At 33.7% G+C, this 16,592-nt stretch overlaps 1 protein-coding gene across 1 annotated transcript in view; it reads left to right on the forward strand.

Moving 5' to 3' along the window:
• Nucleotides 1–16,592, forward strand: part of LOC150104223 (transmembrane protein 8B-like) — a 167,888-nt gene that overhangs the window by 89,147 nt on the left and 62,149 nt on the right. Inside the window, exon 8 of the mRNA XM_090396236.1 lies at nucleotides 14,061–14,212. Coding sequence (XP_090252362.1) covers nucleotides 14,061–14,212 — 152 coding nt within the window. The remainder of the gene's footprint in view (nucleotides 1–14,060; nucleotides 14,213–16,592) is intronic.

Raw genomic sequence — 16,592 nt, forward strand, 5'->3', positions numbered from 1 at the left:
CAACTGACTTCAGTTGTTTTCTTCAGCCATATTGGCTTAGTGTTAGCAGAGCTTCGCCTGGTTTGCTGCAATCCATGGATTCCCTTTTGGAAAAAGGATCATAATAAAGGACTATAGTTTCATCCCTGGTGAAAATGGATTCTGGCACTTCTCTCCAATTCCCTTGGTAGATCTCTAAAAACTTGCAAAAAAAAAGGTCACATGATGCTTCTGAATTGAAGAGAGAAGTTAAGGCACCCACCTTGCACTGACCTTTGTCATGTGAAGCTCTCTCTCTCTCTTCCTAGGCAAAACTGTTTAGCCCATTCTTTCATGACGGAATATAAAGGAGAAGCTTCCCCATAAAAATATAAAGGAGAAGCTTCCCCATAAAAAAACCATCCAATCTCTGTTTGATTGCACTTGGAGTTAGCCCTTCATTGGTGAAAAACTTTTTCACACTTGCGGTACTCAATTTTTAATACAGTCATACCCCGACTTACACGGTTTCATATATGTACGTATTCCCGTCCCACTTCACGCCTCACCACTAGTCGTATCTTTCTGGCGCCGGCCGTGTTTGGCAGTGTCGCACATGCTGTGAACAAGCACTAACGTGTTTCGCGCGGTCTCCATTCATACATGATTTTTATAGTCTACAAACCTTGCGATTGTTTAATGTTATGTTCTTGATAAAAATTTTATCACATAAAAAATAATAATGTCGTCCAAAGGAAGCAAATCCAATTCTTCTGCAGCTAGCAAGAAAAGAAAAACATTGACTTTGGAAAAAACTCAACATTATTAAGGATTTTGAAGGCGGAATGAAAATTTGTGAGCTAGCAAAGAAGTTTGATCTACAGGAATCCACAGTAAGAACAATGATAAAAGAAAGGGTTACAGATTTTGGAGGACATAGATTCTAACGAGGAACGAATTGTAGCCACAAGGTAAGGAATAAAAAATCATTAGCTTGCTATGAAGAAATTTTGCGTGACAAGAAAAAGACATTATGCCGTCAGACGAATCTGTTAGATTTTAAGAAACCATTGACATAGAAATAACTTTCTTTTTTTTTATGTACGAAAAACTTCAATTATGATTATATTTCTTAAAAATATAGGTGTTTTTGTAAACCTTTGGTCCCAATTAACTAATATTTTGTATGTTTGTATGCAAAATTATACTTGAGTTACACGAATTCGTAATCAACATCACGTGCTTTTTGTTGGTCCCACCTACCGTGTAACTTCAGAGTATGACTGTATTACAGCCACTTAGCATGCCACGTGTTAGTCAAATAAGAACTTCTAATTGAATGATGCAGGTAGAGAGTTAAAACTGATACACTATCCTCCCCATAGATGGTGCTATCTGTCATGTACAGTGTTTTAAAATTGGCTCAAATTTTGTATGTCAGGTCAGAAACTTTTGGAACCTGCCTCATAGATGCTTCTCCAGTCTTTCCTTCATATTACCCATTATATGGTTGAGCATTTGTTATACTCGACACTTGATTCCAGTGACTCTGATTGAGAGCCAGGTTTCACTAATGCAAACAATCATAGGCACATTCACCAAAGTCACAAATTCAACCTGTATACAGATATAAGAAGTTAACTCCTGGCTCCTTCATATATTTATATCTGCAGTCAGCTTGGCCCAGTTGGATAAGTGTCTCCTTTCAATCACCAGGCACACTCAGAAATTCCAAACCCAAAGCATACAAGTCCACTCATTCATCAGATAAATTTCTTATATAGAGTATCACACAATTTTCACTGTTCCTTCAAAGATTATTGGGTTTTGCTGACTCACTGCATAAGATCTCATCCTAATAAATAATTTCTCCAGGCTGCTAACACCAAATCAATTCATCTGCAGGCCATCCCTTTTATACAGAGTCTTCTACCATCAAACTCACTCCACACATCCAAAAACTCACACTTTCTTCTATGCAATCTGCACATTGGATCATATGATATCACAGCTTTCCTTAACTCAGAACCATTGTATCTCAGTAATGCATAACAATTTTCATTGTCCTCCCACTTTTCTTTCTCACTTCTTCCAGCAATCCTTTCCTATCTTCTATCATACTATATGTGTACCTACAAGCACTACCATCTCTTACAATTTTTTTTCTGCATTTGTCCTATCCTTTATTTAGCTCCTAGGAAGCTCAAAGTAGTGACTTCCTTGTCAAGCACAAATTTTATTTGCCTTACCTTATTAATTTTTTTTCTTATATTCTAATTGGCTTCCATTTTATTATTATTTACTTTGTTATTATTTTTCATTGGTAACTTACCAATTTCTGCACTTTCCTGCCTCTTATTGTTCTCAATGCTTTTATTATACTGTCTGAGCTTCTTTACTCTAACTACCTGGTCAATTGTCTGATAATTTGTAGTAATCAACGAAATTTGTATGTCAATTTTCATCACGTATCATCAATATAAAGATCATCTCCCAATTAATTGTATGTTATCCTTTCTTTTGATGCCACTCTGTTCTCCCAGGTTTTTGGTGCTGTTTTTAAAAAACTATCTTAATTTAACACATGGTACAAATATATTAATAAATGCAGTATATCAAGTTAACACAGTAATATAGTTTCTGAGTCTAATTGTCACAATAACGCTATATTCACTTTTATATGATATTTAATGTCATCCCTCAGAAATGAAATTAACTGTGAGAGTGAGATAATTGTCTTTGAATTCATATTGTGTAATTCTTAGAATGGTTATATAATTAATTATATCTTCTATTTAATAAAAATTTCATTTGTGTCTCTTGTTAAATTTATTATCTGCAACTCTTGTCATAGGCATTCGTTGTTGGGCGCAGAGTGCAACTTCAGAATTCTTTGCCATATGTCCAATAAAGATTTTATTGAATGAACTGAAAAACATATCCAGTAATATCTTTCCTCTTAAAAAAATTATAAAGACCAACAGAAAACTCCTAAGCACATTGTCAACCAGGTAGATAGCATTTCCATTACACCCTATAAAATATCTGATACCTTCTTGAGGTGTCAGATATTTTCTTTGCTGAATATGTGAGTTCTGAGGTAACATGAAAAATGATTGTTTGGTTTCTAGAGTAGAACCTATCAATGCTATTCTATATGCTATTCATGCTATTCTTATTCCATGCTGTAATATATTTCTGACATTTTGTGAATGGAAGTGTTGCATTAAAAAAAAAAGCTTCCACTTTCTTCCCCCATCTAGATGAATCTATTGCAGTATTGTCTATAACTTAAGCTTTCACCTGGAACCTTCTCTGCAAAAGTTATCTTAATTTTTGTGCTCTTCTTCTTACTCTTTCTTTGATAATTATAAAAGCTATATATAATCAAAATTTAATGTGTTGTGATTGTTTATTAATATAAAATATTTAATTATTGAAATAAATTTATAATTAAACTTTAATTAATTTTTAATTGAAATGGTGATAATTTTAAAACATATCCTGCTGAATGTGATTTTCTTTGAATTTAATCTGAAAAAAAAAAAAAAAATTACAGGTTTGTTTTAAAAAGTTTCAGAGTATTTGATATGAAAGTGATGTTTCTGCTTAGCATTTCTTTTTTTTTTTTTAACTGATATCCTCCCTTTTCATAATCTTAAATCTCTCTCTCTCTCTTCAAATCTATCTTTTCAATTAATTTTATGTATATTTCAAAATGAGTGAAATAAAAGTGTCTAAAAACTAGTCAGTAGTAGTAGCAGAACCTGCCAGCTTCTGTTATATTTAGAAATGCTATACACTGAAGTTATTCTTGGTCACCAAATAAGAATGATTTCATGAAATTTTCTTGATTTTGCTTTGTTTACCTGTACTTAATATCTACATCTTTTTAATATTTTTCACTTCTTTCAAATATTATAATTTGCTCTTTACAAATGAATCAATAATATAGCCCTCGAACCAACCCAGCGAAAGAACTCCCCAGTGTCAACCCTGTAACCACCTCTCAACAGTTTAAAAGTCTCAATCATATCACCTCTCCTTCTTCTATCCACCAAACTCTGCAGTCCACATTCCCTCAGCCGATCCTCATAACTATCATTGTACAGTCCTGAAACCATCTTTGTTATCTGCCTTTGTACCCTTTCCACAGTTAATTTATCCCCTTCAAATCCTGGGGACCAAATTTGAGAACAGTAGTCCAAGTGTGGTCTGATCAGGGTCTTATACAACGGAATGATAACTGTTTTATCTCTGCAGGTCAGTGTCCTTCTCATTATTGCAGCAATCCTCTGTGTTATCTTCACCACCTTTGCAATATGTCCCCTAAATTTCAGGTTTCTATCAATCATCAACCCCAGATCTCTTGTCTCCCTTACTTCCTCCAGTATAACTCCTCCCATAGAGTATGCAGTGTCCCATCGATGTTTCACAAACCTGAAGACCTTGCATTTTGCTGCATTAAACTGACACCCCATTCATTTGCCCATCTATCTAGCTTATTCAAATCCTCTTGCAGGGCTGCTGCATCTGCACTATTACTAATAATCCTTCCCAGCTTCGCATCATCTGCAAACAACTGAATATCCCCTTGCAATCCACTGACAATGTTATTGATATAAAGATTAAACAATATAGGTCCCAGTATTGAGCCCTGTGGGACCTCACTTGTAACCCTCTGCTTCCTTGAAACTGCCCCACCATACACAACTCTCTGATACCTAATGGACAGCCAATCCTGAATCCAGTTGACCAATCTGACATCCAGACCCATGTGCTGCAACTTAAATATCAGTTGATCATGTGGCATCCTGTCAAATGCCTTCGCTAAGTCTAAGAAAATGGCAGTATATGCCTTTCCCTCATCTAATACTCTTGTAACTTTATCATAAAAGGCTAGCATATTGCTAAAACAAGAGCACCGCTTCACAAATCCATGTTGACTCTCACAGATAACAGCGGGAAGGAGTGATGATAAGAGGCCATCCCTGGAAGTTACGAAAGGAAACTGTGAGCAAGAGGGTGAGGAGTGGTTTCTTTGCATGGAGGGTGGTTGAACCATGGAATGCATTGCCTGATGGAGTGGTGAGAGCGAGAACGGTCAATGAGTTCAAGGTGTGGTATGATAGACTTTGTGTTTCTTGGGGGGAGGAGGAGACCTCCCCTTGATGAGTCTTGATAGACTGTGTTTCTTAGGAAGGACCTCCCACAATGAGTCTTTTAACTCCATGGAGGCCTGAATAATAATAATAATATAATGTGTTCAAGAAAGAACTTGAGCTTGTTATTAATATTTATTAATTGCTGTAATATATTATATATTTCAGCAGTTCAGCAGGAATATATAATATACACTGCTCAAAACAATTAGGGGAAATTTTAGTTTCTGTCAGATAGTTAAAATTTCTGCGAATAATTATAACTATTGGGTACTTTATACATGAATAAATATTTCTTACTTATGGATAGGGTGTAATTAATGAGATATTGTTTAAATAATCAATATTTATTACAAATTGTGTTACATTTGTAAATTATTTTCATAACTTTATAATTTACAAGAAAACCAAAATATCCACTAATTGTTTTGAACAGTATATATATTCCTGTATGTATATGTGTTTTTTTTTTTTTTTTTTTTAAGAAAAATTTCTCAGTTTATTGCAGTGCTGCCACTAGTTGTGCTGATTACATGCTAATCTAGTCAGTCATACTATGGCTGCATGAGAAAGCACAGTGGATTATAAAATTAAACCAGTTATTTTATGAATGAAAAAAAAATTGTGGAAAGCATATAAAGGGAAAAGTTCTGATAAGTTTATTTGTCACAGCATCATTGTTTCTGAGAAATGGACATTGTTTTTAAAACTTGAGTAGTAGATTCTCATCATAGATGGCATTCTGAAAGTTTTTTTCACTTGGTTATACTATAAATTAAAGATGCCAAGAAATTTTATTCTTGGTTTCATCTTTTATCCAAATATAAGCAATATATAATAACTCGTATATAGAAGCTAACGATTTCACATCACTTGCCTTAGTTATGGACATGTATAATGCTATTCATTATGGGAAGGGCTATTACCCAGACCAGTTTCGACCTTTATTGGGGTCTCATCAGTGGGAGCCAGACCCAGAAGTGATACCAAGGTTGAAACATCGTGAACCAAAGTATGTGGTTCATGATGTTTTGAACAATAGACAGATTTTGTGCATGTAAAATGTAAATACAACTTCTGCACAATGTCCAGCCACAAAGAATAAACTACAACTTCCAAAAAAAAAATAAAAAATAGTCTTAGAGTGGTCTTTTTTCTCCTGAGTCAGATAAAATACATTATTTACAGAGGAAAACAAACAGTATTATGGATTATGAATGAAATATTATAGCAGCATCTGATATTTTGGATCACTCGAATAGCACCAACTGACACCAAAATATGGAAAGATTCCCTTTGAGATTTTAATAAGAAAATATTTTATGTTGACACAGTTAATAAATATTAATAACTGAACCTGGAATTCTGTTTTAAGAATTTGCACTTTGAAGATCAAAGTGTTTGAAGAGAAAAGCATAGCCATTAATATTGAGCTACTTCCAGAAAAGTGAGGGTTTTTTGATAGAGCTTTCAACAGGGTTTACATCTAATTTCACCAAAGTATACCAAAATTTGGAGATTTTTTCTTTGAATATCCAAAATTTGGATATTCAAAGAAAAAATTATATATTGACATATATATATATATATATATATATTAATAAATATTATATATTTATATATATATATATTAATAATGTATATATTAATAATATATTAATAAATATTATATATTTATATATATATATATATATTAATAATGTATATATTAATAATATATTAATAAATATTATATATTTATATATATATATATATTAATAATGTATATATTAATAATATATTAATAAATATTATATATTTATATATATATATATTAATAATGTATATATTAATAATATATTAATAAATATTATATATTTATATATATATATATTAATAATGTATATATTAATAATATATTAATAAATATTATATATTTATATATATATATTAATAATGTATATATTAATAATATATTAATAAATATTATATATTTATATATATATATATTAATAATGTATATATTAATAATATATTAATAAATATTATATATTTATATATATATATATTAATAATGTATATATTAATAATATATTAATAAATATTATATATTTATATATATATATATTAATAATGTATATATTAATAATGTATATATTAATAATATATTTATTAATATATATATTTATATATATATATATTAATATATATATTTATATATATATATATTAATAATGTATATATTATTAATAAATATTAATAACAAACCGAAATTCTTTCACAGATGCCTTGTATAAAAATTTGCACTTCATTTTTATGATCAATTTCCAAACAGAACTGTTCTCTCCCCCTCCCATCCTATATTCTTATCTTAATAACTTCTCTGAATGAGATTTCTATCTGTGGAATAATTTTGGGGTAACTGATCACTGTCAGAGAGCAACAATAGAGAAAACATGTTGATGAATCTGCAAAAAAAATATATGTTTTCATTATAATTTATTAGAATTTTTGCTTTAAATTTGTAGCGAGTCTAATCTGGGCTGAATTTGTACTTTACTATAGTATTTGCAGTATATTTAGACAGCATTTTAATAATGCTGGCCACAGCAATTTTTTATTATTATTATTATTATCTCAGGCAACTCCAAGGAGTCGACAGACTCATCGAGGGAGGCCTAACATCATGTCAAGAGCAACTATTCGACATTCACACAGTATCTATCATACCTCGCCTTGAAATCATTCACGGTCATGGCACCCACAACAGACTCTGGCAGCTTATTCCACTCATTCACCACTCTCCAAGTAAAAAACCTAGTTCTAACACCCCTGCTAACCACACTCTTGCCCAGCTTCCATGTATGGCCCCTAGTCCTCCCACCACCAATCCTATTCTCAAAAATATCTTCTGGATTAATCCTATAGAAACCCTTCAGTAATTTGAATGTCTCGATCGTATCACCCCTTTTCCACCTATCAACCAATTTTTGCAACCCACAAATCTTCAACCTGTTCTCATAAGGTTCATTCCACAGACCTGCTATCATCTTGGTCACTCGTCTCTGGATCCTCTCCACCTCCTCCCCATCAAGAAGAAACCCTGTCGCCCACATCTGGGCACAGTAGTCTAGATGGGGGTCTTAGTCTTATCAAGGCTCGATATAGAGGAACAATAACTTGTTTGTCTCTGCTTGTTAAAGTATTTTTCAGCAACCAAGTGATTTGATGAGCTGTTTTGGCCACTTTTGCAATGTGCCCCCTAAACTTCAACTCCCTATCCACCAACACTCCCAAATCCCTGGCCTCATCAATCTCCTGGAGTACAGTTCCACCAATGTGATATACTGCTGCTAATCTTTTCACTCCAAAATGCATAACCTTACACTTTGCCACATTAAATTGACATCCATTTTCCCTAGCCCAGTCCTCCAAACTATCCAAATCATCCTGCAAAATTTTGACATCCTGTGCACTCACAATTGCTCTACCCAACTTTGTATCATCAGCAAACAAGTGAACACTCCCTCTCAGATCCTTTCCTATATCATTAATGAACAAATTGAAAACAAATTGAAAAGTAGTGTTCCAAGTGGTCCTAGTTCTAACATCCCTGCTAACCACACTCTTGCCCAGCTTCCATGTATGGCCCCTAGTCCTCCCACCACCAATCCTATTCTCAAGAACATCTTCTGGATTAATCCTGATATATTATTGCCCAGCCCACCACCATTTAAGGACTACATTTTATGCAGCATATTACAGGATTTGTGGTATGCGGTGCTTTCAGCATGTTTGCAACCCAGCAGTTAGAAATGTGACAGGTGAGAGACCTAGGAGTACATACATGTCTGCTTAAAATGTAGAAAATGGAAAGAGTTCAATGAGTCTTTGTACTCCCTGGAGGTGTTACGTAATAATAATAATAGCTTGGCAGTATGGAAATTAACATAACAGACTTCGGCAGGATTATGTCAGAAATGAGTGAATGTAGACCGAGAGAGAGAGAGAGAGATGAGTGAATGTCGAACAACTACTTTTGCTCAGCATTCACAAATCAGTTAAGAAGTGTAAAAGAAAAGAGATTAGGAGACTAGAAAGAATGGATGCAAAGTGAATGAAAGTAAGAGAGAGAATTATGGGAATGATAGAAGGGGAGATAATAGGAGAGCCAGTGGAAGACAAGGAATAAGAGGAAGGTGAGACATTTGAGGAGCCTGAGATGGAGAAATAACAGGATTGTTTAACATTTATATCAATGACATTGTCAATGGATTGCAGCAGGATATTCAGTTGGTTGCAAGTGATGTGAAGCTGGGAAGGGTTATTATTATTATTACATGACACTTCCAGGGAGTCCAATGACTCATCGAGGGAGGTCACCTACTCTACAACTCTGTCTACACCATTCAATTCACCAACTACAACGAACTGCAACTACAATCATCATCTACACCAATGCCATCTACTGCCCACCACCACTAGTATTTTCACAGACCATCACAAACATCCACACCCACTGCAGGATTCAAACCTGCAGCCTTTTGGCTGGAGAGCAGATACAGTAACTACTTGGCCAACCAGGCTACTTTATTAGTAATTTAGTAATAGTGCAGATGTGGTAGCCCTTCAGGAGGATTTGAATAAGCTGGATAGATATGCAAATGAATGGGGGTGTCAGTTTAATTCAACTAAATGTAAAGTCTTCAAAGTTTGGCATATATTAGTGGAAGGCTGCACACTTTGTTGGAGGAAACTGTACTGTAGGAAATTGGAGGCAAGCAACCTCGGGGTGATGATTGTTAGAAACTTGAAGTTTAGGAGGGATACTGCAAAGGTGGTGAAAGTAATCCAGAAAATTGCCACAATACTGAGAACACCAGCAGAGATAGAAGAGTGGTGATTCCATTGGGTAAAATCCTGATCAGACACAACATCTGGATTATTGTGCTCAGATCTGGTCCCCAGGATTTGAAAGGGATAAATTAACCTTATGAGGAAGGGGATGCAGACTTCAAAGACTGATAGATAGAAGGAGAGGTGATAAGATTGAGACATTTAAACCAGAGGGTTACAGTGTTGACACTGGGGGAGTTCTTTCATGTGGTAGAACCAGGAGGAGTGAGGACAAGGAGCCATCCCTGGAAGTTGTGAAATGAAGTCATGAGCTAAGTAGGTGAGGAGTGAGTTTTTTGCATGTACATGAAATACGCTTATTTCTTGGATGCTGAAGAGATGTGAAACATCTCATGTATCACATCTCTTCAGCATCCAAGAAACTAGATTTTATCTTCTCTTTCAGCACTTTGCATCTAATTACTAAATACAATTCAAGTATCGTAATGTGATTAAAGCAAGTAAATTCCATGTAGTTTTAGAGATATTTTAAAAATGTACATCCTCTCCCTTCCATCATTTGAAGTTCTTTACAATAGGTATGCCATGAAATATGCTTATTTAAGTATTATTTTATAAAATTGTCAATTAGAAACAAACACATGTTTTCAGGTTCTTATAAGCACTTTTGTGTATCTGTCTTTGACAAAAACCAACATTGTCTCCCATCATATTAGCATTCCATTTTCTCTAGTATTAGCTCAAATTTAAAGAGTTAGACACTAGGCTTATGGAGATTCTAAGTTTTGAATATAATATGAAATGTTTGTATATCATAATGATATACAAACATTTCATGATATCCATCATCATGTTATAACCAGATAAAATCAAACTTGAAAAGGTTCAAAACTTTATCACAGAGTTTGAGAATATGACCTTCAGCAGCAGAGTTGCCTTAGCTTGTACTACTTATGACATGAACTCTACCTATGAGCCCATATATTTACCTTTTATTAATGCATTAATTAGGTTTCACTGGCTTAGCAGCTGTTTTGAAGTGTTGATTTTCATCAGATACCTATGAGAGCAGTTGTAGGTATCTGATCATATTTTGTTCAATTCACATGGAATTGAACAAAAATCCTTTGTTCAATTCCATGTGAAAGCCCCATATGAGACTTATATTCTTTAATATTAAGAAATCCTGCACCAGAGAAGCATAGCATATCTTCATTATGGCTATTCCATGCAACACTATTGGCATTTGGCTCCTGAAAGAGCAACTCATGAGTATTGATATCATAAACAAGGCATGTTCCCATTAAAGAATGGCCAAGTAGTCAAGATATTGTAGATAATCCATTTCTTCTTGTAGACAGGCTTATACGTTGGTTATGCATTATTAAAACACTTAAGGAAATGAACAACGTAGTTAAGGATATAAATTAAGGAATTAGCCTCAGCCCTAAGAAATTCTCCAAACCTCAACAAATTTGGGTTGTATGCGACTGCCCCAAATTTGGGAGGATTACATCAGCAGACCTTCAACCCAATGGCCGAGAACACCTACTTAGCCAGCTAGAGGGCACCACCAGCACTTTTAGGAGAACAATAGCTTCATCTCTTCATTCCCAGTTACTGTGTTTGTAGTGCCTACGTGCATGTGCCTTTTTTTTTTTTTTTTTGTAAGTTCCTTTAGAAGATGGCAACGTGACGTTGCTGAAATATCGGAAAATATTTATTAAAGTATAATTTAATTTATATCCTTAACTACGTCGTTCATTTCCTTAAGTGTTTTAATAATCCATTTCCTCTTCCTGTAAAAAAAAACATATTCTTTATAAGTAAACTTTCAATAGGTGCAAGTATAATACCAAGATATAGAGCCAGAAAGGCTTCAAGTTGGCAAATTAAATAATACATTAAGAGGATATTAAAGATTTGTCATCTTTTTATAGCCGCATAAAATAAAACTTGAAATGTTCTGAAATTTTACCACAGAGATTATGAGAATATTATTTGCTAAATTGAAGGCTTTCTGGCTCTATATCTTGGTGAAATGTTTGTTTTTCATAGAAAATACAGATGCATTTAATAGAAGTGACAATCTGTTAATCTTTTGGTTCTATCCAAATCAGTGGCATCCTAAAAGTCATATACTGGCCATTTCCCTCCCTGGCCATTGAATCAAAATACCTTTATAAGACCTATAGCAATAATGTGTCTGCTTTTTTTTTTTTTCCCTCACATCCAAAATAATGGAAGTATGCATTATTTATTTTGCGAATGATTGTGTGTGGCTTCATGTCATATGTAAACAAATCATGTACATAACATAAGCAGGTTTACAATCTCTAACTTCTAAAAGTGAAATATTAAGAAATGGAAGAAATTAGATCAAAAACATCTAAAAGTGCAAGTGAGAACTTTAATAGACTGAATCTCTGATAGTGTTCTGTATATTAATTCTGTTGATGTGTGTTCTTTTAAGTAATAGACATAATGCAATGTTGTATTTTAAATTTCAAGTGGTTTTATTATTATTACATGACACCTCCTGAAGTTAGAAACTTGACTTTCTATAAAGAGCATACAGATTTCTTTCCCAGAATATCATTATTACTATTCAATTTATTCTCTCTTAAACCATTTAAAAAATTGAGTCTTTGACATCTGAATAATTAGACAAATATTTTAATATACAAAAATATGATGTGGGTCACATAGCTTTTTAAGATATGCTAAAAACTGATCTGGGCTTCTGACATAATGCATAATTAATTCTCACCTTTAGTAGAGTAGGTGCATGCTGCTGACCCAATTATATTTTGTATTAGCTTAAACCAAAACAAAACGATAGTACTGAGCAGTAAAAAAAGTCATCTGCTGAAACAAACTCCAGCCCAACTTCATCGGAATTCAAGATAGGTACCAGAAATGTAAATAGTATCAATGGAAAAGTGGAACAGGCAGCAGAAATATAAAAAATACCTAATTGTGTAATTGGTGTTACTGAAACAAAGAAGAAGACAAAAATAGTTTGGATTCTTCTAAACATACAAGATGTTGTATTCAAGCAATAAGGAGGAGCACCCTATGGTATTCAATACTAAATATGAGGGTAATTTAAATTGAAGGCAGTATGAAGTTACACTAATATGGATAAACATCAAAAATGTTGAATTGAACAGCAAGATTAATTTGTGCCTATAGTTCATAGAGGGTTCTACTAAGAAAAAGAGGTAGAAGAATTTTTCAAGTCATCAGAGAAGGTAGCTGACAAAAAGAAACATTTGGTCCTTTTTTAGAGATCTAAACAGCAGAGTAGGAAACAAATGCCAACATATACAAATTTTTTGTTAAAAATTGGAGAATAAAAGAGCAAAACTAATAATAATGGTAAGTACCTGCTGAATTTCTGTTTTGGACATGGTTTGATGTGCACAAATTCACATGAATAGAAGACAAGAAAAGTCTTATTGGCTGTGTTATTGTTGATAGCAATATATTCAAGCTGGTTCAGGACACAAGATTATACAGATGTGAAATAGGAAGTGATCATCACTTAGTTTTGAGCATTATAAAATTTAATTTCATATTGAGAAGAAAAGTGAAAAATGTTCCACCTACAACATATGACATAACTAGAAGTTCTATGGTTATGGATATGATCAGGTAGGTACCTTTTTGGAACTTCATGCACTTTTAACATTTTAATTTTTAAAATTTATGATGGAATCTCAACTTTATCATCTTTAATGTCTTGTCTCCAATAAACATTAGTGACTAGAATATTTTTGAAAAAAATTTTATGAAAGCAAGTCATAAATTTGTTATGACAAAGAGATTATAATACTGTGCATGTTGTACAGTCGGTTAGATTTTGACTGTTTGGGCTTCTGGATGCATTGAACCAAACAAAAATGTAAAAGTGGCCAAATAACAGGAGTGAAATAAAAAGCTAAGAGCAAATTAAATAAAAGAAGAAAAACTATGAAATCTTAAATTAAGATGATGAAAAATTATTTAAAATTAGTATGGGTGCGAGAGAGAGAGAGAGAGAGAGGGAAAATAAGTCAGTGTAAGCAGTTCCACTGCAGTTTTGTTATAAATTTATTTCAGTGCTCTGGTAGTACCCTGTAACATCACAACCATACCATTATTCCTAAGGATTAGATCAGCTCCATGTATACTAGGACAGTGTGGAAAATATGGTGCATGTTTTCAGTATGTCAGTGGTGGTTTTATTTTCAGCACTTGCAGTTGCACAGCAGGTAAGATATTGCTACATTTTAGGTTTCTTCTAAATCAGTAATAAAATGGTGACATAATATATACAGCTTTTGATCATAATGTTGAAATTATATATTTCCAGTAAGAAAATTAAATGGAAGGTTAGATGATTTGCAATATGTAACAACTAGTTGTTGAACTGGAAACATATATATATCTCTCTCTAGCTTACTCTACAAAGACTCATTCATCGTAAACAGATATGAGTAAACATGCCCAATAACCTCTGAGCCAGCCACATCAAAACCAAACAAAGATGGCAAAATATAAATTTCATTTCCACATTATGTAACATTTACTAAAGAAATTAAGTATATAATTTCATACCCAAAAAGATATATCACATTATAGTAAGCATTGAAAGGGTGTAAATCCATGACAACAGATGCATTTAGTAATCCAATTTGATATTTTTTATGTGAATCCCACCCATGAAATACTGTAAACCTATCATGGCAAGCTAAGCTTGCATAATTGAGAAACCTTTCTCTAGAGAATAAATAGAGAACTTTTTCAAGCTGCTTTATGCCTCAGGCAGAATGGGTAGTATTGGGTTGGCAAATAAGTTCATTCAGTTTATGTGTTAGTACAAGTTTACGCCGCTTCGCCTGTCGCTATTGTTGCGCTACCGTGCAACGCTATTGCACAGTTGAAAGGTGACATTTCACATAACCTTTCAGTGAATTTTCATTCGGCCTACTTCAGAATTTATACTTCATATTTTTAGAAATGGAAGGAAATAACATACATTACCGGCATATTTTGCTTTTTTATTTCAAAAAAGGCAAACAAGCTGTGGAGGCTATAAAAATATATGCAGCGTATATGGGGATTGTGCCTTAACAGAACGCGTATGCCAAAAGTGGTTTGCCAAATTCCATTCTGGAGATTTCGACGTCAGTGATGCACCTCGTGCCGGTCGCCTAACTGAGGTTGATTCGAGTGTTGTGAAGAATATCATCGACAAAAATCCGTCACAAACAGTGCAGGAGATTGCTGCAGTACTGAACTCCTATACAAGCTTTGAAAACCATTTGCACAAGCTGGGATATGTTTCAAAACTGAAATGTTTGGGTGCCGCATGAAATGACTGAGGCAAATATGACTGCTCGCTTATCCATCTGTGATTCGCTGCAACGTCGCCAAGAAAACTACCCATTTTTGAAGCAGATGATTATGGGAAATGAAAAATGGGTCATGTACAATAATGTGGCATGTAAAAGATCATGGGGACACAAGAGCGAACTGCTGCAAACAACCTCTAAAGTGGGATTGCACCCAAAGAAGATCATGCTCTCTGTGTGGTGGGATTATAAAAGTGTTGTCCACTATGAGGTGTTACCGTCAGGCAGAAAGATTGATTCAACTGTCTATTGCTCACAGTTAACGCAACTGGCCCGTGCAATTAGCACAAAACGTCCTGAATTGGCAAATCGGAAAGGAGTTGTCTTTCACCGCGACAACTCCAGGTCCCCACACATCGTTAACAAGCCGGAGTAAATTGTTACATCTTGGCTGGGATGTTTTGCCGCATCCTCCGTATTCACCAGACTTGGCACCTTCCGATTACCACTTATTCTGATCATTGCAGAATTCTCTGAACGGGAAAACCTTCGCTAATGAGGAGGCTGTCAAAAGACACCTGGATCAGTTTTTCACCAGTAAACCTCAGGAGTTTTATGAACACAGCATAATGAAGTTGGTGGACAGATGGCAAGAGGTCATTGACAAAGAGGATCAATATATAACTGATTAGTATGTATTATATATATTAAATAAAATGCATTTCATTCCACTCTGAAAAACCGAACTAATCAAAAAAGACCGGTCGATCATGGAGCGATTTTTGGTCGATCTCTTGTGTATTCCTCCTTACTTACAAATTTAATTAAAACTAAACACATCATATTTTATTTATCATTATTTTGTATTATTTTTAATTCGCTTTAAGTGTATTGCTATTGTTTATTTATTTTTCATTAAAATTGTCAAATCAGTAATTTTCTTATAAGTCCGGGTAAATGAATTCATTTGGATCAGTGGAAGTCAAACAGCGAGTCGAGTGAATACGATTATAAGCAAAGTGTAAAAACTCGATTATAGCTTAAATATTAAATATTCCAAAGCACATTACGTCGATTTTTTACTTAGGTTAAGTCCCATGTGAATATTGTAAAAAAATAAACTTTGTTTTTCTCGGTATAGTTGGTATTAGATGTTTTTGTAAATAATTCTTTTGAAGCTAACTGTATATACTGCTTTAATAAGAATATGTTAGAGTGTTAAAAACAAAGGCAATATTTTTGTCGGCGAAGCTGTACATGGCAGCATTAGAAAAATTGTTATTGAAACTTGTGTGTA

The sequence above is a fragment of the Typopeltis vanoorti genome, chromosome 8 (genome assembly GCF_054136105.1).
Source record: "Typopeltis vanoorti isolate ZY-2024b chromosome 8, IOZ_Tvanoo_1.0, whole genome shotgun sequence".
Lineage (NCBI taxonomy): Eukaryota > Metazoa > Arthropoda > Arachnida > Uropygi > Thelyphonidae > Typopeltis > Typopeltis vanoorti.